A 24,005-nucleotide genomic window follows, 5' to 3' on the forward strand; every position below is an offset into this window, starting at 1 on the left:
CTGCACAATGCCTATACTTGCTATAGTCTGTTATTATTTCTGCTGTATTAGTATTAGCATGAATGGAAGCAGTACTGACTTTGCCTAAAGAGCATAATGCTTAGTATTGGGCACCCCACTTGACAGCAAAGCACCCAGGTGTATGCAGATGCTCAAAGACTTTATCGTATGTTAGTGTTTATGTGGAGTATCATAGATTAGCCAGGGCACAAACACAGCATATGAAAAGGCCTGTGCTGAGCAGCTGGTGAATGCGATCCAGGGCTGGGGGATCCACCCCTCCAGCACCGCATTGGTGGAGACGAGTCGTGTGAGTGTGAGTCTGGGCATATTGCCTCTATAAGAGTTCCAGTTTCCTTCTGCAATCCAAAGACATGTGGTTGGACTAACTGGTTATAGTTCCTCCCCTGGGAGTCCCTGACTGTGTCTGTCCTGCCTCTCTGGGAGTCCCTGACTGTGTCTGTCCTGCCTCTCTGGGAGTCCCTGACTGTCTGTCCTGCCTCTCTGGGAGTCCCTGACTCTGTCTGTCCTGCCTCTCTGCGAGTGCCTGTAGCCTGAATCTGCCCCAGGTTCTGAGGCTTTGATCGTGTAGTTTGAAATCTGTCTTCTGGTTTCTGAGTTTGCCTTGCGCTTGTTCTCACTGCTGTTCGCTCCTTGCCTGACCCGTGCCTGTCTCGACGATTTCTGATTTGCCTTTTGATTTGGATTCTGTCTGTCTGTGCTGGTTTTTGACCAGGACATGTCTCTTGCTGTCTCCGTATCTGAGCCCTCATTTTCCCCGCTGTTCATCACACTAACTGGCACCTCTATATTGACCATGGTCCAAAACTATATGAAGCAGGGTTACTGGTTTATCGGGGTAACTTGTTGGATTTAAGGTACCACAGTTTAAATGGACTTCATATTCGTTCACTTACATTTTGCCCAGACTACCTTAAATCCGACAAGTTACCCAGACAAGCCAGTAACCCCGCTTCGTAGTACAGGCCACAGGTGATACTGCGGGCTCATGGGTCCGCGGTCACGGATCAAACAAAAATATTTTAATTATATTCGGGTAATTTGCAGTCGGGTCACTTAAAATAAAATGTCGGGCACCTGCTGGTCGCACAAAATATAAAGGATGTCGGGCATCGTTTTGTCTTTATTATTATTAGCGTTCTAGTCGGGTTGAATTATAAACACGTTTTCTTTTTTAGATCTACTACGGCGTCTTACGGCATTGTTAAAAATAAATTACAGGCTAATGGATTTCCAGAATAAAGTCGTATTTCTTCGGTTATAGCCTAATTTAGAGATATTTGGAGATTTTAACTAGAAATAATTCGAGAATAAATTCGAAAGGGGACGACATACACCAAGAGACAACACTGCACACGGTCACCACGATAGCCTGTAAAACACCACTGCCTGCAGCTTCAGCTTCAGCTTCACCTGTGGCATTCAGTGTGTATTTGACGTACAGGAGGGGGCGCCACTGCTCTGATTGACTGGCATCCCAATCTGAGTCGTTCATCTGCCTACTGTATAGTGCCCTGGGCTTCCAGGGATCACTCTGACCCCACGCTGGATAGGCAGTTAGGAGATGAATGGCTTAAACCCGTGAAGAAATGGCAGAGAGAAGTGTCTGGTGAAAGGATAATTATGATAAGGAACCAGCAAAATTAAAGACCAACTTTAGCTATTTTGTGCAATAAGTATATATTATAGTAGGCCTAACTTATAATAACCTCAATTCTTATAGTTTTGTTAGCTATAATTAAAACGTTGAACTCTTCTAACATTATAACAGTGCCATTACAATTCAATAGGAATTTGGATGAACTGCACAGCTTTCACGGTCTCAGAAAAGCGGAAAACATCCTAAAAGACTCCTCACATCCCGCTCACGACTTATTCCAACTGCCGCCATCAGGCAAGAGATACAGGAGCATGAAAACAAGGACTAACAGACTGAACAGTAGTTTCTACCCTCGATCAGGGCGCTGAATGACAACTATAATCACCTTCATACAACTTGAGTGCAATAGATACAATCTCGTGTAATATGTCTTTTATATGTAATTTATTTTATAATTCTTTGAGGCCGCAAGGACTGCACCTAATTTCGTTATACATATTGCAATGACAATAAAGATATTCTTATTCTGATGAGAAATTTAACTATAGGCAATCTGTAGTAAAAAATAAAAAATACATGGCTAGGTGACACGTACAGCTATCTATATTGATAGCAGGCAGTTTTAAAGAGTCTGTTTACAGTATAAGAGTAATGAAATCGTTATAAATGCACATATATTATACGAAAGGTTGCACATTAAAGGCTAGGTCTGTGCTATATTTTGTCACGTTAATAAAAGTAATTATAAAATTTTAAACTGTTTTTACTAATTGTATTAATAGTGTACAAAGTTAGAGATGCAATTTAATAGATTCCCCCGCTCCCCTTAACTCCGTGACGTCAGCCCAGCCATACCGCCCCCACGTCTTGTAGTTCCGAGTAGCCTGCCTCCCTCCCAGGCTGGAATCAGGGCGCTCACTCCGACAAGCTTAATGTCATGATGCCATAGACGCGGCGTGCAAAAGAGGAACAGAAAACGAATGTTTGTGGAAATGTCATAATCGATTTTTATTTATTTGTTTTTTGTTTGTTTGTTTATTTTGTGCCGGCGCTCCCTGCTGCCCCCAGCAAGATGCCGCCATGTGCGCCTGCCAATGTCGCCCATATTTAAATCTGCCAGTGGGACTAGGCCTATAATCACGTGTTTTATCAAAACAGTAGCATGTGCTGTGCTCCGCTAACTCAGTCAACCTTGCTATGTCTATGTTGGGTTTTTCATTTTCTTGTCGTCTAAATTCTATATATGGTTTATGTCGCCCAGCCCTAGATAACATCTGCATATTGAACCTTGTTTATGGCTTATGGTTTGAAATTTACCTCAGCATACTTGAACTTTCAGAGGTACAAGTCCATATTCCCTATTCCCATTGGGGACAAAGGTAGTAAAACACCTGCTGGTCGCACAGCTGCTGATTCATTAGCAGTGGTGAAGTAATCTTATTTAATTAAATTTCTTCTGAAAAATGTAACGGACAAAATATAATTACATAATGCTTACATGAATGGAATCGGTTTTTCGTTTGTTTCCTTAATTTCCTGTATGAGGGAGATAACATTACTAGATCATCACTAAAATGGTTTAGCTCATTTGTTATTCTTTGAAATTAAGTTTTCATTTTAAAAGTTTGCTTAAAAGTCATGTATTTTTGTGTCTTGATTCTGAAAACAGCTATCATAGCGTTCCTTATTAAATCCTTATTTAGCTAGCTTAACATCTTATCAATCTTACTACTGTATCACTCATCAAATGTCATATTCTTTATGATATGGACGCACTGCAGGCAACTCTGACTTTAGTACACACATTTCCTTGCATTCTGTACTGTACAGTACATATTATATTTAGGTGAAAATATTCTATATGCGCTTATCTTACAGAACAGTTGCCGTGATTCCATTTTGTGATCTGGAACTTCCGGCAGAGGCGCGTATTTATTTGATCACATGACCATTCTCGAATTAGGTTTAAATAACAGAACCTTCTTAATATTAAGGACAGAAAATGACGTAGCCCGAATCACACTTAAAAGCAAGTATCACAGCCTAGTTATATGTGGACCGAGAGAGACATCTTAGGCAAGAAAGGAAATGCAAGAGATTTTCGGGAAGAACGGAACAGAAACGGCCGAGCCTGTAAAAGCGACTATTTCAGGTATATATTATATTGTTTGCATGGTGGAAAGGCGTTTTGTAACAGCGATGGAACTACCGATGTGCTATTAGCGCAGAAAAAATATATACTGTATTTCCAGTGTTACTGCAAGCTAGGGTACGGAGCCCCCGAAGTCCCATAGAGTGATTTTTGTGCCCACACGATTTAATAAAATCACCCTATGGGATTTCGGGGGCTCCGCAGTAAACCATAATGACCAACAAGTGAGATTGACGTCATACTGGTCAGTGCTCGCGATATACAAGGGCGTCGGAGAGAGTTTGATATTGCGGGGGCACGACATAATTTAAATGCAAAGGTCTATAATGGGGGTGGTGGGGTGTTACGGATGAAGCCAAATTAAATATTGCGTCCACCTGTTCCTACACCCCAGGCAATATATTACATGAGTTGGTCAGTACTCAGGAAGGAGTTAGTTTCACAATTGCAGGGTTTATCAATTTGTGTAACATGTGGGGGAAAAAACAGGTCTATTACTGTTTTAATGAGACAGTGAATGTCAGACTTTATACTTGGTTTACACATAACCTTTTGGATAAGGCCTCCATTATTGCGTCAGATCATAGTTGGAACTCTCACTGGCCTGATCATCAGCAAATCTTTTAGGAATTTGAAAGGCTTGAAACGGCAAACTTCCCAACTGAATGAAGAACATGTCGGCTTATACAGAGATCCACAGCAGCTGGACAAGTTTGCAGCCCTTGGGGTCGCTGTGAGGTCACCAGGCTGTTGGATTCTGTACCTGTTAGTTGTCCTGGCCTACTGGTTGCAGAATGTAAAACAATTTGAATAGTGTACATCATACGTCTGTAGTATGTAAACAAGCACAGTCACAGTAAGATTCTCAAGCCTTATGCTCTTATTTACATGATATCTAAGTGCATCCTGGGCCACTAGCACCATCAAACAAGTTGTACTAGTGAAAACACACTGGGGCTGAAGGGCAAGAAGCAGGGAGGGACAGGATGGCCAGCGACACCTACTGACCAAACGGGGCGGGGACGCGGAGGGCAGGGTCAGACGGGCACTGACCCTGACATAATAATATGTGGGTTTCCCTAACTACCACCTAGTCGGAACCATGTGTGGTCATTAAGCGATTGATGTCTCAATATATGTCAATCAATGGTGGTTTTGTTGAGATATTTATATTGCATACAATTTTAATGTCAATGTATAACCACAACAACAATTTCCACGTGAAACCACAAAAGTGAGGCTGTTCAAAAATATCTAAGTATTGAGATAAACAGCCCCACCATTAGGCTGATAAAAGGAACTTCAGTGATGCAAAGTATTTTCTGCCTTTCTAAGCTAATAGACTTCAATGTTTTTCTCATCATCTTCTGTATAGTAGTTGATTGGATAGTTATGGAATATGATGGGTTTTTTTAAACCTACCCAATGAAGCATGCATCAGCTAGTCTCATCCCATCTATATACCATAAATATGAAGTTAAATGCTTTTTCCTTTTTTTGCTAAAGAAACATGTCAGTGCAGTCGTATAATTAAGTCTTTTGGGAAATGTGAGGATTAAAATTTCCATCTGTCCCATATATTACACAATCATCCTGTACTGAAAATGAAAGTGCTGTGCCCCATTCTAAACCAATGTGGGACATGATATATCTGCTATTGATATCAGCAGCCATGCTTAATAATGTAATAAATTATAATAGCTTATAATATATACAGTGTATATATATGCGCTTTACTGAAGCATCACTTGTGATTATCAATTATAATTAAATCACTTAAGATTTTTTACTCAAAAAGAAAATTATTTGATGTTTTTTGATGAAATATTATGGTTCGCCTTTTGTGTTTATGTGCTCTGCAGGCTGCCTCCCTGACTGGTTGCAGGGCACACTGTTGCGTATTGGACCAGGAATGTTCAACGTGGGAGACACCAGTTACAACCACTGGTTTGATGGGATGGCTTTGATCCACAGCTTTACCTTCAAAGATGGTGAGATCAGACAAACGGTCAACAGACCAAAAATGCAGGAAATGAATGGCTGGGAATTCATTTGGTGGAATTGCGCTTGTTCTGTCTGTCAGGTGAAGTTTATTACCAGAGTAAATTCCTTAACAGTGAGACCTACAGGAAGAATATGACAGCCAACAGGATTGTGGTTTCTGAATTTGGAACTATGACGTATCCAGATCCTTGTAAGAACATTTTTTCAAGGTAAACAAACATATTTCATACACATATTGGAGACAACCACGGTGGTATCATGAGTATTTTGTGTCATGTACTGCACTTTATGTCATTGTGTCTTGTCCTTGTTCAACTGCCCTGTGTGCCTTTAATTGCCCCTCGGGGACAAATAAAGTTATTTGAATTGAATTGAATTGAATATATAAGTTGGGACCTGAACTTGAATGCAACTTGAATGTTCCTAGATTGCGTGGCATGATGGTCATGCTGTTGTTCTCTTGAGCTACCTAACCTGACCTTGTTCTGAAAAGGATAGTTCCATAAAGTAAATAAAATGATTAGTGGTGTTTGGATTACGTAATTAACTAAGCACAGAAATTACATTAATAAAGCAAACCATGTGTTTATAATTAGTTAATAATTAGTCGCAATGCCCTAGTTCAACATTATCCATTAATAATTTTATGATGTTTTAATTTTAGATTATTCAGCCATCTATCCAATATAATCCCTGACTTCACAGATAATAATTTAATAAACATAATAAAGTATGGGGAGGAATATTACACCTCATCAGAAGTGAACTACATTAATAAAATTGATCCAGAAACCCTCAACACAACAGGGCGGGTAAGAAATCCAAATAAAGTTGTATTATTTTCTTGTGGTGATGTCGTCCATTCAGGGGCCACCCATTCAGGGGCCGTCCTTTCCCTTAGTAGTTTCTTGAATTTCAGGACAACTACAGGAATCATATTACTCTGAACCTGGCCACGGCACATCCTCACTATGATGACGAGGGAAACACCTTCAATATGGGGACATCCATCATTAAACTTAGCCAACCTAATTATGTCATATTCAAGGTGCCAGCCAAGGCTTCAGGTAACAGGTCCTATTGTGCTTTTATTGCGAAAATGAAATTCAAGAATTCAAGTATAAGAATATATAGTTATCAATATATATACCCACAACCACCTTTCCTGCAGGTAAATCAAGCAAGAACTCAGTTCTTAAGAATGTGCAACAAGTATGCTCAGTGCCTTGTCGCTCCAGATATTACCCAAGCTACTTCCACAGCTTTGGGTTGACTGAGAACTACATCATCTTTATTGAGCAGCCGTTTAAACTGGACATCATTAAACTGGCTACAGCCTATTTCAGAGGGTTCAGCTGGGCAAGTTGCCTCAAGTATGACAAAGATGACATCGTAAGCATATAGAAAAGCTGCAAGGCTTTAGATAACGGACATAATTTCTATGCACTTACATTAAAATAGCCTTTAACGATGTTTTTGGTCATTTTATTAGACATTAATCCATCTGGTCGACAGGAAGACCGGCAAGGCCGTTTCCAAAAAGTTCTACGCAGATGCGCTGGTGACGTTTCACCATATCAATGCCTTTGAAGATGAAGACCACGTTGTCTTCGATATAATCGCCTACAAAGACAGCAAACTATATGACATGTTCTACTTGAGCAACTTAATGAAAGAGACCGACCAATTCATTGAGACTAATAAGATGTCCTCTCCACCAGTATGCCAGAGATTCATCTTGCCCCTCAAACCCAACAAGGTACAGGGGATGTCTGATGCATAATTTGGCTTCTGATTTCAGTGTTTTAAAGGCCAGAAGGATTCACGGTGTTAAAAAAAAACTATATGTCATTTTGCATATAGTTGCATACATACCAAATAATCCATCATTAGACTGTTAGGTTTCATTGCAAAATGAAGTTTTGACATGGACAGTAACGTCAAAGTTGACCAGGAGTGTTTTACTGATCTTAGGGTGTAACAGCTGGAACCAACCTTGTGAAACTTGCCGGCACCAAGGCCACAGCTGTACAGCAAGAGGACGGCTCAGTGTACTGCAAACCCGAAGCTTTATTTGAAGGTACAGTGGTGCCCCCATATCCGCGGGGGACACTTTCCTACACCTACCATGGACATTAGTGAACACCATATATAACTAGTTTTTCATGCACATATATTTGGGCTGTCACTTTTTATACGGACGCAAAACTATTAAAATATTTTCCCTCCCTGACCTCTTAGGGGCTCTGTACTAATGTGACGTTGTACACATGCAATGCTGTTAATAAAATACTGAAAAGATTGAGTACTGTATGTGTTGCGTTTCTTTCTTTTTTTGGGGGGGCGGGTCATAGGTATTCAAACAAATTGCCTGACATTTTAAATTAGTTCCAAGTTGATTTTTGAAAAAAGTGACAGTCTTATCATGCATACCAATGACAATGTTCCATTAAAAATTACACACAATACGACATCCACAACAACAACTAATAATAAAGTAAAACAATTATAACAACAAACTGTAATAAGTTATGTGAATATGGACATTCTCTTGGACGTTGGCTTTGAAGAACTGCTAGCATCACTTTTGTGCCTTAGCGCCATTATTAACGAAAGTTAATGTTTTTAATAAAGAGTACTGTGAAACCGTGGCAACCAACACGTACACTGAGATAGTCTCGCTGATTAGCAGGAAAGTGGAACAGTGTGAGTAGAGTGATATATTAAGTGCAAAGCGATGGAAAGAGTACTCAGATTGACGTGCAATTTTAAACTTATGAACCGTTTGTTTTTGGAATCTTCCACTTAACATTTTTGGGGCCACAGTAAATCGCGAATAACTGAAATCACAGTTACCAAATCAGCGGATATGGGGGTTCCACTGTATATTAAGATATATTTTAATTAATATGAATAATAACTGTAATGGCGCATGATGTGTGACCTAAGGACAGACTAGGGTGGCAGTTTTTAGAGATGAACAGAAGTGAGGGAGGTTGCCAAGTTTGACATGAGATCTTACAGCACTGTGTACCAACTTCCTTGGATTTCAGCTCAGAAGCAATGATATAATGGTATTCTTGATTGTAACTTTACTAATAAAGTATTTGGCTTGATTGTTTCCATCTCTGTGTAGGGTTGGAACTGCCAAGAATTAACTACAAAATGAATGGCAAAATGTATCGTTACTTTTATGGTTCGAGGGTCGAGTGGTCGCCACATCCAAATAAGGTAAAGTGGTTCATTTGCAGCTCTGATGGGTTTTTATCTGATGAGCTTTACTGATAGTTAATATAACCTGCAGTCAAATGAACAGAAATCCCAGCACTGTAGTGTCTATCTCGCTATAGATCGGCAAGGTAGACATTGTCACCAGACGATGTGCTGAGTGGACTGAGGACGAATGTTTTCCGTCAGAACCCATCTTTGTGCCCTCGCCGGATGCTGTGGATGAAGATGATGGTGAGAATTTTGCAATGATTAAACATTTTTTTTTTTTTAAATAAATCGCTTTATTCAATGGTGTTAGATATTACCCAGGGAGAAGCAGCAGGCAAGTAGAGTAGTGATTTATAGGAAAACCCAACATTTAGGATGTGCTGTTGTTCCTACTCAGTACTAATTTATCTTTGTGCAAATTATTTGTTTCAGGGGTCATTCTGTCCTCTGTCATCTCCCAGAATCCAAAAAAGTCTCCCTTTCTGCTGGTCCTGGATGCAAAAACCATGAAAGAGCTTGCCCGAGCAACGATCGAACACAGCGTGCACATGGATATACACGGCATCTTCATCCCACAGCCGGACTCCTGCTAACATGCTTTGATGCTTCACCCTAAGTGTAGTATTGGTCAGTGTTTGGTTAAACACTACTGCCATCTGCTTATGATATAATGAAACTTTGGAATGTGTCAATGACACATTTAATGATGTGAAGGACTGTATGGTGGTTTCAATTTATCAATAGTAATAATAGATACTTTATTGATCCCTGTGGGGAAATTCTCTTTACGCCTCTCCCAACTTGCCTTCTTAAGGGACAGCAAGGGGCAGCCACCTGTCGTGGCACCCAGGGAGTTGGGGATTAAGGGCTGAGGCCGGGTTTGAAGCGGCGACCTTCTGATCAGAGGCACGGAGGCTTAGCCCTCTGTTTGTTTTGCTTTTTGTTAGAATGTGATATTCTGGGACTATTTCAATAGTTTATTCAAATGGGCCTTTTAAATATAACAGGTTAACCCTTAGGCCAGGGGTCACCAAATCCAGTCCTGGAGAGCTACTATCCAGTAGGTTTTCTATCCTAATTGGCTTCTGATGAGCCACACCTGCTCCTGGTATTTACCTGAGAACTAGTGTGGCTCATTAGAAGCTGGGTATGATAGAAAACCTACTGGATAGTAGCCCTCCAGGACCGGAGTTGGTGACCACTGCCTTAGGCCTTGGTCCCACTTTCCAACTGTCCGCTATAATTCCAATGTGAATATTTGCAATGTTTATTTGGAATATAGCCTCATTTGGCCTGCGGGTGACTGTTCCGGCTGGCAAACTAATGATTTAGTTAAAAAAAAAAAGAATCCGACCACACTAAGAACAGGTAGATGTGAATTAGCGTATCTTACATAAATGCAGTTTTGTTCCCCTTAAGTAAAGTCCCTCACCATTATATTACTCAGTCTGGCATTTTTATTGTTTCTAGTTTCAAACAATGCCTTTATTTCAGAGTGAAGGGAATTATTGAAGCAGATTCTGAGTTGGAAATTGCATAGTGTCATAAAAAACAGCACTCCAAAGTTCAGCAGATAGAAACATTCTATCATACTCTATTCAACTTAGCAACTTTATCTGTAATAAAGACTGGTTAATCATAGTGTTTTTGCTATCTAGTGTAATTTAAAAAATTAGATTAGGACAATAAAGCCAATCAACACAACTGATAACGGAATTTACAGCTTAAGTTTTACCTGTGCAACACAGCAAAGAAAATCTGATCTGATACCCTATCAATAATCTAATTATATATATGGCACTTTCATGGAATTCAGATGATATGCATTGCTGCTTATGGTTGGGTAGATCAGGATATTCTCCAAGGGTCTGATTTCCACAGGTGTATATGTTATTGCTGAATCGATGTAAATGGGTTGTTAAATGTTATCTGTGAAAAAAACAGCTGCGATTTTACCAGACCGGTCTCATTTTGACAAGAAGCATAACACCAATGGAGTAGATCTGGGTATGGACAGAAGAGACATGTCCCTACCAGCATTACGAGACTGCTGTGTGTGTTTAGGGGGGTGGGGGGTTCAGGGGTGATTTGGTTCCTGCCATTGATGAAACCAAATCTACAGCCTTATATAACAGCATAGGATAGCATCTTTTGTGAAGAAACCCTGACTCCTCTATTTGATTATGCTAAACCCCGATTTCATTATTATTACAGCAAAATTGTATTATTTTAGCATGTAGTTGAAATATCCCCCCATAACCCTGACTAGGAGTTACGGGCAATCAGTGGATCAATGGAATGGATTTGTGGATGTATTTGTTATCATATTTCACTGACACAGGAATCTGAGTCATATTATAATAAAAAATATATAAACTAACAACCTTGTGTGATTGTGGTATTTCAGTTTCTGCGTATAAAGGAGTTCTTACATAATGATACACATATTATTGAATATTGTTACCTGGGACTTACTTAAAATCAGATATCCAGATTCGATATACAGTAGTTCACATTTGTAGAGTTTGAAGCAGAAGATCCCCATGAATGTCAAAATTTCAGATTATGGAGCAGACATTTGATTTAGAACGGCAAAACCAAATCTCAAATATAACATTTAACAACACGTGAAATCAATCACACTGTCAAAACATCATTTTGGTGTTTGTATAATTATTTGAATATCAAATCATATTCTTCTGTTAAAATTAAGACCTTATCTTCCGTTTCTGTTATGAAATGCATGCAGTGACGTAGAACCCACGTTCTGGTTATAGGCTATGTGATAAGTTGGTTCACCACCAGGAAGTTCTATGTGGGTCACGTCTTATTAATGATTAATGCTTATTATTTAAAAGAACTCTTTCTGTATTTTGAAAAAAATGTACTTATATAAATAAAAAACACTTAATATATACTTAAAAGGGCCTTTATATAATATATATAATTTGCAAGGTAAAACATGTCTTTTTTATACTGACGTGTGGAGTTTATAGCCTACTAACGTGCGTAGTTTGTTACGCTTGATATATAGCGGATAGACTACAAACAACATAGCAAGGAAGATAAGATACGCTATCGCTGGATATGCACACCACGCATGGTGACTCCCCTTAAATATGTGTACGTCTGCGATTTATTTGCACGGACCAGCGGCTGAATTAGATTTGTCAGAGAGAGCCCTGACAGTATTCGGCGAACCTTAAATATCCAACAGAAAGAAGAACAAACTAACAATCAAACAATGCCATACGATCACAGCAAGAATAAAGAAGAAATCCCCGATCCGATTAAGGCGTCAGTCGAAGGTATGATTAGAATTTTGCTTCATTTACAAAAAAAACTAAGTAAACATTGGCATTATGACCATAATGATGTCACACAAAATGAATGATGTACGTATGATTTTTTTTCATTTACGAAGCAATAGAACATTTTCAGTTTCCCAAAGTTTGTCCAGAAGTCATTGTAGAATGGCAGGGTCCTGGAGAATACCAGCTTTTTGAAATATTTCTTTTATTTCGAACTTTTATTTTTATACTGCCGGCAGCAGAGGCGCATCTTGTCAGCAGGCAGCTGCTTGGGGCCCCCAAGCCACTAGATGGCGAACGAGAGCTGGTTTCATATTTTAAAGTCCATTAACTTGTTGAAAATGGTAACTTGTGAAATAAAAAAAGTTTACTGTTCACAATTTTTTGTTAATGTCAGATTATTTATTAAAATGATGACAAAAACTGGTTAGAAGGGGAGCCCCCAGTGAATTTTTGCTTGGGGCCCACACAGACCCTAGGATCGCCTCTGGCCGGCAGTCTCCCTTTTAAAGCAGGGCTGACCAGTTACGGCCTAGTGCTAACCCTAACCCTAACCCTTAGACAGAAATAAATTGGGGATCGAGAGGGGAGTCCCCTTGGCAGATTTTACTGTACGAATGTTGTAATTATGTTTAGTATAATGGGTCTTGATTAGCAGTAATCTTTGTTTCACAGTAATATTCACCAATACTTGTAACTTTGTTGCTAATGCTATGTTGAGTGGTCTGTGCCACAATAAGGGTAGGATATTCTGATTATACCTAAGAGGACAACTAATACAACGCCTGCCACGCCGTTGGTTAAACTTGATTAACATTTGGAAGGTATCGATATGAGCAAAAGCACCGACCAGCAAGCTTACACTTTCACATCAGTCATATGCCGCAAACGGAAAGAGCTTAACAGAGGCCTCATCGCAGAAGCGGTAACCTTAAAACATTACACTCTGATCCAGTGCGTGTCAAACTGCATCCACAATGTGCATTCATGGCACATTTACCATAGATAGCAGTGATAGCCAAATTAAGCTTAATGAACCACTTGCTGTATTTTCTGAGTCCACTAGATGGTGCACTCTATTCAAAACGATGCTCAAAGCATGCACCAAAGCAAACCAAGAGTGCCATCTAGTGGGATAAAAAAATACTGCAAATATTTCACGAAGCTTCATTTAGCCATCACTAATAGAATAGATCACAGATAACTTTACAAAAACATTACATGTCCCGAAAACCTGTGAAAGTACCTGGCTCTCTCAGTGAATAGATGAACAGGATAGAATGATTGTAGGGTCAAAGGTCAAGATCTTTCAGGAATCCCCTCCTTTTTTTACACACCACAAACATGTTTTTATACCCTTATAACTTACATTATCATTCCTCACAGCTCCCAAGACATCCACACCATCCATTCCTAAAACTCTACATCTCACCCTTTTTATATGATATGTGACTTTTTTTTATTATTATTTGAGACAGGCTGCCTCCCTGATTGGTTGCAGGGTACGCTTGTTCGCATTGGCCCAGGCATGTTCTCAGTGGGAGATACCAGTTACAACCACTGGTTTGATGGGATGGCACTAATGCACAGCTTTACATTCAAAGACGGTAAGGAGAAGCTCTCAGATGGTACAACAGGTTCAAGTAAGTTAAAGTGGAGAGAACCCAACCTACATTAAAGTCCCTTTTCCCCTTATTGTTTGGTTGGACCCAGATTATCGATGCAATATATCCTTTAACTTACTTCCAATGGCTCCTTGTAGACATTTCTTGGTGTTGCAGGGGATGTATTCTACAGAAGTAAATATCTCCAAGGAGATACCTACAAAGCGAACATGGAAGCCAATAGAATTGTAGTGTCAGAAATGGGAACAATGGCCTACCCCCATCCAAGCAAAAATATACTGTCCAAGTAAGTGTTCTGTTTGGACTTTTCCATGAGCACTGTGACTGTGTATTATGTTGCGTCACATGAAAAATATATTTAGAGTGTGAACAGCTTTAACATGAATATCATGCATAATTGAAACCCGTTAGGCCCCCTGTATCAGCAGGTGATACATTCCAAGACCTACCGTGGACAGCGGAACAAGTGGATAGTAGCGAACCATCTGTGGATCTCACATATAACTTGATTTTTGTGTGCATACATAGGGTAAAATTTATTTGACAACTTACACAGAGAAAGACATTACCGACATTAAAGACAGTAATAATAAAGTACACTGCACATTAATGGAGAGCACTGTACAGCACTGCACTTTCTCTCAGATGTAAGGCTAATTCTGAAGAGACGATACAGCAATGAAAAAAAAATCATGTGTGGCGGAGCAATGAAAATTATGTTTTTATATCCTTCAATGGACAAAGGAACCATGAAAACATACTATTACACATTTTACAATGAAAATTAGAAAAATTTATTTATTAAAAAATAACAGCCTATTGTCAGTACTCAGCAGTGTACAGCCTGTTCCCGCTTGGTGCAAACTTTGAAACTTGTGAATCGTTTTTCTAGTAATTTTTTTATATTTTTCTCAGACTGTGGTAAACTACAGATACCTGAAACCATGGTTACTGAAGCTGCGGATACAGGGGTCCTACTGTATACTGTACGTACTGAATTATCTTTATTTTCAAAAAACATTATTTCTAGAGTGATCAGCTTTCTGTCCCACACCATCCCAGACTTCACTGACAACTGTGGGAATAATATAATAAAATATGGAATGGATTATTATGCTACTTCAGAGACCAACTATATACGCAAAATAGACCCTAACGTCTTGGACACACAAGACAAGGTAATTACAGTGTAACAGTGTTCGTCTGATTTTAACCTAATGGGTCCAACGAAGCTTACATGTGCTGGGCACTTTTCTGCGTTTTTCAGGTCGACTACCTAAAATATCTTTCTGTAAACCTTGTGACATCACACCCACATTATGACAAAGAAGGAAACACCTACAATATGGGGACCTCAGTTGCAGAAAAGGGCAAGACAAAGTACATACTATTCAGAGTTCCCCCTTCTGCAGAGGGTAAGACCCCCATAAAACTAGCCTTTAATCTATATCACTGCTTTTCTTCTTCGTCTCCAGGGCAAGCGCTTAAATCACACGTGAAAACCTTCATTTTTTAAGCATGTCTGCTTAGACCAGTAGGTATTATTCTGGAATTTAAAAAACATGCACACAGAACATGGTGAATTATATTTGCATTAGATGGTGTGTGATTCATATTAATTTAATGGTGTCAGTTGTATTATTGGAGTTATGGGAATATTTTTGTGAGCTGGCAAGGAGACACTGGGTGTTTCTTAATATGCGTAGGCCTACTTGACCGTACTTCAAATACAAGGATACATCAATTGCATCCTTGTCAATCAAGACCAATCCCATGATTCATTATGCCCTAAGTTCATTCTTGGGAGCCAAGTTAGCAAGACCGGTCTTGTCAAGATCACAAGTACAATCTTTGTGTTCTTGGTATTGAGAAACACCCATTGTCTTCCTCATATAAATCACTCTCTTCAGATGGTGCCAAAGCTACACCGGCCTTGAAGAACCTGGAGGTGCTGTGTACAGTGCCTTGCCGTTCCCTCATGAACCCCAGCTACTACCATAGCTTTGGCATGACCGACAACTACTTTATCTTTGTTGAACAGCCCTTAAAGCTGGACATCCTTAAAATGGCCACAGCATATATGAGGCACGTCAACTGGGCCAGCTGCCTCAAGTTTTGCCCCGAGGAATATGTAAGAATCTACAGTCACCTGCATTCTGAGGGTGCAAAACATGACCTTTGAAATGTTATGCACTTTGGGGTAAAGGTTTTCAATGGATAACCTCATCTCAAATGGAGTCAAATATTTCCATCTGTCTTACATCACATTCAGACCTTGATTCACCTGATACACAGACAGACTGGTAAGGAGGTGGCAAAGTTCTTCACGGATGCTTTGGTTATGTATCACCATGTCAACGCATTTGAAAAGGATGGTCACGTGGTGTTTGATGCCATCACATATGCCGACAACAGTCTGTATGAAATGTTTTACCTAAATATCCTGAAACTGGAAGTGGAGAAACCTGGGATGTCCGGAAAAGTCTTCACGAAACCACAATACAAGCGATTCGCCCTTCCTCTGCTGAATGACAAGGTACCATCTAGTCAACAAAAACACAACATACTTCATCTTTGATCCAAAGAAGACAACATTGTAACAGATGGACAATAATGATACAGGTATCAGGAAACAACACCAAGATTCACTAATTGGGAGCAGTAAATGTTTCTCTATGCTATTCCTTTAGGAGGCCAAATTCGGAGATGATTTGGTAAAGCTCACATTCACTACAGCCAATGTCATAAAAGAGAAAGAGGACAGATTATTCTGCCATCCAGAAATACTTTGTGAAGGTAATAACATTTCTAAATTTCTAATACACTAGAAAAGATCATGTGTGAGACATTCACCTGTTTTCCAGTTTCTGCGGTCGGTGTGAAGCCTAGTCAGCACCCTTGCTTCCATTTCTTTTGATAAAGGACAGATGCATTTCTGTACATCCTGCACTTGAATACTGTATTTATTCTGTATTTGTGCATTCTCAACCACAACAGGTGTGGAACTTCCCAGAATTAACTACGACTTCAATGGGAAAAGGCACAGATATGTGTACATGACCTGTACTGACATGTCAGCAATAAGTACAAAGGTATCGCTACAATATATTATATACCAGGACTTGTCATGAGAGCTTGTTTACTTTATTTACATCAGTATTTACATATTTAAGAAGAGCTGATCTGTAAAATGCAGGACATTTTGGGTTCTGTGAATAGGTTGTGAAGTTTGATGTTGAAGAAAAGAAGGCTTTGGAGTGGACTGAGGAGAACTGCTGGCCTGGTGAAGCAGTCTTCACTCCTAGACCAAATGCAGAGGAGGAGGATGATGGTGAGTTCATGCAGAAGTCACAACAAATTAGAACGAGACCTAAGATCTACTGAAACTGAAATCTACTGAAACACCTTAACGGTAAAAATATTTTTGATGGCAAATACTGCTGAGATGGCTTACTCAGCTTTTACTTACTACTTAAAATAAAATATTGCCTGTGTATTTTTACCAGTTTCATTTTAAAATAATGCAAGGAAGTGCTGAACTATTTCATTCATTTCTATATTAATTAATATTCACATATCGTTGCATTGGCATTCTCGTTGCAGGTGCTGTTTTGATTGTAGTCATCAAGCTCAGTTCAAGGGTGTCAGCCTTCCTGCTTGTGCTGGATGCCAAAACTTTTACAGAGATCACTCGGGCTTCACTGGATGTGGAAATGCACATTGATATGCACGGGCACTTCATACCTAAGCAAGGCAGCTAAGGTCATGACATCATAGTGAGAGTGTTCCATTCGGTTTGGTCATCAAGACGTCTGAAGCAGTGTCTTCTACAGATGGAGCGAATGCAGGACAAGTAACATTAATGAAAACAACAAAAACTGAAAACTTGTTTTTATGCATGGATTTTCAGACGAATTATCCTGGTCAGGGTTACCTATCTCACGCAGCATGAGGCCTGGGCTCATTGACATCATGTCTATCCATCACAAGGTACATACAATCATAATCTATGGACAACTTAGCCTAACTGCATGTCTTTAGATTGCAGGAAGAAACCTACATGAAATGCAGAGAACATACAGTCCTTCAACACACATGGCGGAACTGCTAACCTTAGAGTTGTGAGGCAACAGTGCTGGCCAATGAGCCACCCACCTATCTTCATGAGCCATTTAATTAATCATCTTTCCAAAAATAATATGCAATGGAGTTGCCCTGATTTTTTCTTTCATCATTGTACTGTTGAATGTGCCTCATGATAAATGTGCTATGTACAGTATCTTTTTGTATGTTTAAGTATCAGTATAAATAAACATTAAGTTCATTGATGTTTAATTGCGGTTTGTATATTATGGATTTACCATTAATACGTACTTTTGGTACGTATTACTAATTACTAATACGTACTTTTGGTCTCCATTTATTACAAATCACCCAGCCTGCAATTATCCGGAAGAATCATGGATACAAATAAACTTCAGCCTAGCGGTTGAGGATCTTAAATTAACCCCATTTTTCATTGGCTCGGAGTGAAGTCAATCATTGAAGCCCTAAAAAATTATCCGGAGCCGCTACTCAATCCTACTAATCATCCATAATCTGTTGTGGAAACAAAAATGACATCAAAGTATTGCAATGGCTATTAGACTGAATATACTGCAAGATTAAAATGTTCTTCTTTAATTAAATGTAATTATAGAATCACTGAATTACATTTTACAGTAAGAGTAAATTACCATTTACCATTTACAGTGAAGGTTAAAAAAATAAAAACATAAACCACTTAGCACTACAAGAGGTCCTTATAGTCAACATTTTGATATATAAAATTAAAATGTACTTAATAAAGTACTCCGCAGATTTCTAGAACGGTCTAATGCTCAAGCTCTTGTCAGTAATTTGTCGTTCCTTACCTAGAAAGTGAGCCGAAGCTCAGGTTGCAGCGGTGTAAATCAGATTATTAGTTAAAATGGATTGTGACGTAAGGGTTTAACCAGCAGGGAACGTTACATATACTTTGTCGCAATAAGTACAGACTGTAGAGAAGCGCGCAGGAGTAAGCATTTTTGGGAGGTGGGGATGGTATATCTGATATTATAGTCTTGGGGAAATCAGAAGTGCGAACAGGAAATAATGGCATCGTTTTTGCAGGTGAGTGGTTGCAGTCTAAACGTAGGATTCGGGATCTTGTATGTAATATTAAGATGCATGTTTTTCTAGCTCAAAAATAAAGGTTGAACTGTGCTAAAAAAAATCGGGATACGGCGTGCCTGGTCTGAATTCAGATTGAGCCATTGTCTTAACTTTATTAGCTTGGATGCTTCAGGGATCGATAGCGTTTTAATGAGATTTTTAGGCTACGAAGGGCGGCGCCTTATGTATGTTCGGTGCGTACGTGGGTGTCTCCTGCAGCGGTCCAGGCGCGTGTCGTGTTTATCGCGTGCTGTCTGTCGCACGAGGCGCACTGCAGCTTCCCCACTGTTGCTAAGGCGACACCATTTATTTATTATCGCCTCCGCATTCAGGGCGAATGTCAATAATGGACGGCAGTGAGATGGTGAAGCAGTGGCGCATTTACTATGTAAAACTTCTCCGTTCTCCTCACGAACGTATGACTTTGCTATGACGAAAAAAAAATTATTCTGATTACAAAAGTCTTATTCTAAAATTTCTTAAAATGGTGATAGACGCCATGCCTTCCAATAATTGTTAAAAATATGTGTTGTAGCTTTTCCCCACGGGTTTAAAAACCCGGAAATGATCGAGTTGCTGAGTCTTGAGGTAGAGCTTTCATCATAAAACCATCACTTGGTTTTGATGCGTCAGTTAATACGTCGGGGGAGGGAGATAGGCTAAATGTAGAAACTGCTAATTTTCGTAAGGTAGGCCTAACTAGATTAATGTTATTTACGTCGCGGACTGTTGAACTACAAGACATGATGTGTGTTCACATTTATCAGTAAGAAGGCTTTTGCCCTTCATAATAGTAGCTTAGCATGTGATTAAAAATGATGAGTAATTTTTATTCTCGCCTTTATCGGCGCTGACCCAATTCATTTTGAGCAGACTTGGGCACCTTTTTCTGTGAAAGGAGTGATTTTCATATTAATGCATAAGGCCAAAGAGATATACTGGCCACCGCTGTGTCCCACAGTGAGACCCCGGCCTGTATTTGCCAGTACTGTAGGATCTGCAAAGTGTTTGAAAGGTTTAAAACTGCTTGATTTCATACAACAAAGAACAGCGCTACACTATGTTAAAATTAATGACCAGGATTTTGCTGTGGAATTTTAAGGTAGGCATAGTTCTTGCAGTTCTTGTTCAGCTGTTGTAAACAGATAATGAAAGTTATTTTAAGAGGGAGCACACTATTGTCTCACATCTCCATGCCTGAGGGTTTAAATTAAATAATCGTAACAGACTTATGTCAGAATTTCTTGTCATGTTACCTGAGAGTATCTGGTCGCGTACATTTATCGTGTTATACTGCTTCTCTGCATGAGCTTACTTGTGGTGAAGCCATTCCATTTCGCTTGTGATATCTTTAATCTCCTTCCTCCTCCCAAGATTCCCGATGATGAGAAAGGCCATGACTTGAATCTGTTTTGTGTACCCAAACACTATGAAGAAGATTTGGATCGGGTGATTATTCCTCATGGGCTCATTATGGATAGGTACGCTCAATACAGCAAAGTCTCATGTACCCTTGCAGTTCCTCCACTTGGGCAACTTTAAAACACTGTACATCAATGGTATATTGCACACTATTTTCCTTGAATACCTGCCATAGAGATTACTGTAAGGGAAGCATTCTTCACGCCATTGCTTCCCAACCCGGTCCTTCAGGGACCCTGAGACAGTCCATATATTTGCTCCTCTACCGGGAGCTGGGAGGGAGCGAAAATGTGGACTTTCTGGGGGTTCCCCAGGACCAGGTTGGGAGGCATTGCATTACACTATTAAAGCTGACCATATATCTTTGCTGTTCTGTCTAAGCACGTCCATTTCTCCCTCTGCAGGACAGAACGATTGGCCCGAAATATAGTACAAGACATGGGAGGGTGCCATATAGTTGCCTTGTGTGTCCTGAAAGGTGGTTATACATTCTTTGCAGACCTGCTAGATTACATGAAGGCGCTTAATCAAAACATCGATAAATCTGTTCCGTTGACTGTGGATTTCATTAGACTAAAAAGCTACTGCGTGAGTGATTCATCTTTGTTTCTTCTCATTTAAAAAAAAAAAAAAGCCTCTAATATTCTTTCTGGGCCTTTAATCACTGTAGTAATCACCCTTCAGGGTGGATATAATTCTTAAGTGTGTAAATTTTGTCTTGGCATGCCTTTGGTGTCTATTACTGCGTAAAAATGTAAGTTAATGTGGTGGAAGACTGGAACCATAGTTAATTAAATGCTGTGTCGAATTGCATAAATCTCCAAATTCACTTTTCTAGTAAGACATGAATTCACATCTTGTATCGATTAATTTAAAACTGGTATTGTACACGGCCCTATTTCTTAATTTTATATATTGTGCTAATTCTACCTTGATGTACTGGAATTGGGGGGGGGGGAATCAGATGTGCACTATATTAGATTCATTGCTTGTGTCTATTCTGCTTTTGCTACTGCAGACCGTTGGAGGCATCCTGAAAGAGTCATTGTTACTTATTTATTTTCCAGGATGACCAGTCTTTGGTTGATGTTAAAGTTATGGGTGGGGATGAATTGTCTGCTCTAACGGGAAAAGTGAGTATGGAATTTCACTCATAAGAAAAATTGTTTGAACATTATTCTTTTATTTTTTACCCTATTCAGTCTTGCACTTTTCTCCACAGAATGTTCTGATTGTTGAGGTAAGATCATTGTGATTATATGCATATTTTGAGGCATATTTTAACTTACCTGTTGCAGAAAGCAATCTTGACAATCTTTTTTTTTTGTGTAATACCTTTCTGTGTTTCAGGATATTGTTGAGACCGGAAGAACAATGCAGACATTGCTTTCTCTATTAAATAAGCACAATCCAAAGATTGTCAAAGTAGTAAGGTACAGTTCTTAATTTACTCCAGTTTTTATAGTACAAAGGTTCTTGTGCTGGAAGGTAAAATAACATGGGTTCTCCCTAGTCTGCTGCATATCCAAGTAGGCATCACATAAAACTGAGTGCTTGTAGGTGACTTCCAAAAGAGGTGATTTCCTCATTTATGTACGGCGCACAGTGGCCATATTAATCTTGTGCAAACTTCTATAGCCCCCCTATTCAAATCTGGCCCTCAATTCCAAATCCAGGCCTCGTTTTCAAGTCTCCCAGGTAGTTAGCTTAATAATTTCTGGCTCTAATTGGCCAGAGGGTTCACAACTGGCTCTCAGGTAAAGGAAGGCTGGAAAAACAGCAGTGCTCAGACCCCGAGGACCGTGATTTGAATAGCCCTGTTTTACAGGATACACTTCAGTCACAATTATTGCATGATGAGTGGATTATCAAACTGGATGACATTGTTTCATTACAGCCTCTTGGTCAAAAGGACACAAAAAAGCTCTGGATACAGACCGGATTGTGAGTCCTATTTATCTTTTCTCTATGGGATAGTGTGACACACTTTAGGAGGACTTTACAGTAATAAGCCTAAACACTTAAATAAGCTTGCAGCTATGGCAACATTAATTATGATTCAAATAATAAAATCTCAATGATAAATGCAGTTTATTTTTCCATGCATATTGCGCTATTCTGGTTGAAATCTGATAAGCTCTTTACTGTCTCAGTGGTACTATAAGCTTCTTATTAGTTCTTTGGACTGTGAGTCTCATGTTTAATTTCTAGCAATGTGAAAATTTGTTATGTACTATTTCAGGATCATCTGAATTGCTTGGCACATTGTTTGCAATAAATATACTGTGTATTCCATTGTACTAATGCCTTTGGTCTTCCTCTGTGCCTTCAGACATTGGGTTTGAAGTTCCGGATAAATTTCTAGTCGGATATGCCCTCGATTACAATGAGTATTTCAGAGACCTCAGTGTAAGTAGATGAGATGTATGGGGAGAGCTGTTTGTGTGTGTCTGCAATACCAAGATCCGAAAGCACAACTAAGGCAAATACAGGGAAGTTTCTTGATTTCTTTTTTCCCAGCACATCTGCATCCTGAATGAGAATGGAAGAGAGAAGTACAAGAAGTGAGAGGGATGCAGGACCCAGACGGCTGCACAATCAACTGACACGCAGACCACTGTGAAGCTGCTTATTTTTTTATTTTAATGTTTGGCCTTTTTATGTTTTTCTATTTAACTCTTGACAGTTTCGTCACGGGGCCCCTCCTTTTGAGGAAAAAAATAGTTTTGCAAATATTTGATGTTCTGGATTTTTATTTGTGAATAACTTGAACAAAAATGTAAATCTGGAGTTGTTTCATGTACCTCAACAGCTGGAATATGATTAGACAAAATGAATGTTGCAAGGGGGAGTGAGGTTTCCTTAAGTAATAAGCCCAAACAAGACCCTGAGATACCAGGGCATTAGTGTAGTGAGCTACAAATTAGATTTGTTTTTATTTGTGTAAAAACAATTGATGTTTTTGGCCGACGTAAACTATCATCCATCGTTATCAGTTTGTATTGTTAATATAAAGGACAGGTGATCAACATAGTTTTAATTTGCACAAGGAATGTAAAGAAAAAAGGAATGTACAAATATTTATTTGTATGTTTAGTTTTGTTAAGAGCAAGATCATAATGGAATAATTTATTTCAGCAATAATAAACATGGAAATTGTTTCTGTGTTTCACAGTTTATTACTACAGTGTGAAATATTGACACATTACTCAGCATACTTAATAGTCTAGTAATGGGGAGAGGGGGAGTATATAAAATGAATTCATTCAACAACCTGCACAAAATGAGAGGATTACCTATATTTCTGAAATTTCTGATAAATAGGCAGGTTATCTCTGCTTGTGTTCCAGAGATCGAGGCTAGACTTGGGTGGTATTGTGGTAATACAGTATACCCCAGGAGCTTGGGTTTACCATGGTAGTTTGAAATCTTGACAACAAAATTATCCTGCTAACCAT

The 24,005-nt window shown here is 39.2% G+C and overlaps 3 protein-coding genes and 1 long non-coding RNA gene across 8 annotated transcripts; 3 read left to right on the forward strand and 1 right to left on the reverse strand.

The window, feature by feature from the left end:
- Positions 1 to 3,538: 3,538 nt before the first annotated feature.
- On the forward strand, positions 3,539 to 11,379 carry bco1l (beta-carotene oxygenase 1, like). Its single transcript, XM_023790891.2, has 11 exons — positions 3,539 to 3,773; positions 5,636 to 5,764; positions 5,857 to 5,986; positions 6,442 to 6,589; positions 6,697 to 6,844; positions 6,949 to 7,169; positions 7,270 to 7,536; positions 7,752 to 7,857; positions 8,914 to 9,008; positions 9,128 to 9,239; positions 9,429 to 11,379. The coding sequence occupies exons 1-11, from the start codon at positions 3,710 to 3,712 to the stop codon at positions 9,587 to 9,589; spliced, it is 1,581 nt and encodes a 526-aa protein (XP_023646659.2). The 5' UTR covers positions 3,539 to 3,709; the 3' UTR covers positions 9,590 to 11,379.
- A 439-nt stretch (positions 11,380 to 11,818) lies between these two features.
- Positions 11,819 to 18,260, forward strand: bco1 (beta-carotene oxygenase 1). 2 transcript variants are annotated; one of them, XM_023790899.2, is made up of 11 exons: positions 11,819 to 12,304; positions 13,809 to 13,914; positions 14,089 to 14,218; positions 14,963 to 15,110; positions 15,200 to 15,347; positions 15,843 to 16,063; positions 16,205 to 16,468; positions 16,623 to 16,728; positions 16,930 to 17,024; positions 17,152 to 17,263; positions 17,536 to 18,260. In XM_023790899.2, exons 2-11 carry the CDS (start codon positions 13,836 to 13,838, stop codon positions 17,691 to 17,693), a joined length of 1,461 nt encoding a protein of 486 aa, XP_023646667.1. In that variant the 5' UTR covers positions 11,819 to 12,304; positions 13,809 to 13,835; the 3' UTR covers positions 17,694 to 18,260. The 2 variants fall into 2 exon arrangements, with proteins under 2 accessions (XP_023646667.1, XP_023646666.2); XM_023790898.2 differs by having other exon boundaries at positions 11,820 to 12,304; positions 13,786 to 13,914.
- Positions 17,061 to 18,978, reverse strand: LOC111833026 (uncharacterized). Its single transcript, XR_002835654.1, has 3 exons — positions 18,846 to 18,978; positions 17,677 to 17,759; positions 17,061 to 17,233 (listed from the first exon to the last, which is right to left on the reverse strand). It is a non-coding gene; the product is annotated as an uncharacterized lncRNA (long non-coding RNA).
- On the forward strand, positions 18,943 to 23,708 carry LOC111833025 (hypoxanthine-guanine phosphoribosyltransferase-like). Of its 4 annotated transcripts, XM_023790904.2 has the most exons (10): positions 19,139 to 19,541; positions 19,661 to 20,227; positions 20,500 to 20,606; positions 20,952 to 21,135; positions 21,615 to 21,680; positions 21,770 to 21,787; positions 21,898 to 21,980; positions 22,445 to 22,491; positions 22,880 to 22,956; positions 23,068 to 23,708. In XM_023790904.2, the coding sequence occupies exons 2-10, from the start codon at positions 20,186 to 20,188 to the stop codon at positions 23,113 to 23,115; spliced, it is 672 nt and encodes a 223-aa protein (XP_023646672.1). In that variant the 5' UTR covers positions 19,139 to 19,541; positions 19,661 to 20,185; the 3' UTR covers positions 23,116 to 23,708. The 4 variants fall into 4 exon arrangements, with proteins under 4 accessions (XP_023646674.1, XP_023646672.1, XP_023646671.1 ...); XM_023790906.2 differs by lacking the exons at positions 19,139 to 19,541; positions 19,661 to 20,227 and adding an exon at positions 18,943 to 19,083; XM_023790903.2 differs by having other exon boundaries at positions 19,533 to 20,227.
- The last annotated feature ends 297 nt before the right edge of the window (positions 23,709 to 24,005 follow it).

The sequence above is a fragment of the Paramormyrops kingsleyae genome, chromosome 11 (assembly GCF_048594095.1).
Source record: "Paramormyrops kingsleyae isolate MSU_618 chromosome 11, PKINGS_0.4, whole genome shotgun sequence".
Taxonomy (NCBI): Eukaryota; Metazoa; Chordata; class Actinopteri; order Osteoglossiformes; family Mormyridae; genus Paramormyrops; species Paramormyrops kingsleyae.

Bases quoted from the DNA above. Each gene is read 5' to 3' on its own strand.
- LOC111833025 (XM_023790904.2), top strand. From the start codon at position 20,186: ATGTTAAAATTAATGACCAGGATTTTGCTGTGGAATTTTAAG. The intron at 21,136-21,614 runs GTGAGTGATTCA...TTTATTTTCCAG, and splicing joins TTAGACTAAAAAGCTACTGC to GATGACCAGTCTTTGGTTGA. The intron at 22,492-22,879 runs GTGAGTCCTATT...CTGTGCCTTCAG, and splicing joins CTCTGGATACAGACCGGATT to ACATTGGGTTTGAAGTTCCG.
- bco1l (XM_023790891.2), top strand. From the start codon at position 3,710: ATGCAAGAGATTTTCGGGAAGAACGGAACAGAAACGGCCGAGCCTGTA. The intron at 3,774-5,635 runs GTATATATTATA...TGTGCTCTGCAG, and splicing joins TGTAAAAGCGACTATTTCAG to GCTGCCTCCCTGACTGGTTG. The intron at 7,537-7,751 runs GTACAGGGGATG...TACTGATCTTAG, and splicing joins TGCCCCTCAAACCCAACAAG to GGTGTAACAGCTGGAACCAA.
- bco1 (XM_023790898.2), top strand. From the start codon at position 12,241: ATGCCATACGATCACAGCAAGAATAAAGAAGAAATCCCCGATCCGATT. The intron at 13,915-14,088 runs GTAAGGAGAAGC...TTGGTGTTGCAG, and splicing joins CAGCTTTACATTCAAAGACG to GGGATGTATTCTACAGAAGT. The intron at 16,469-16,622 runs GTACCATCTAGT...CTATTCCTTTAG, and splicing joins TTCCTCTGCTGAATGACAAG to GAGGCCAAATTCGGAGATGA.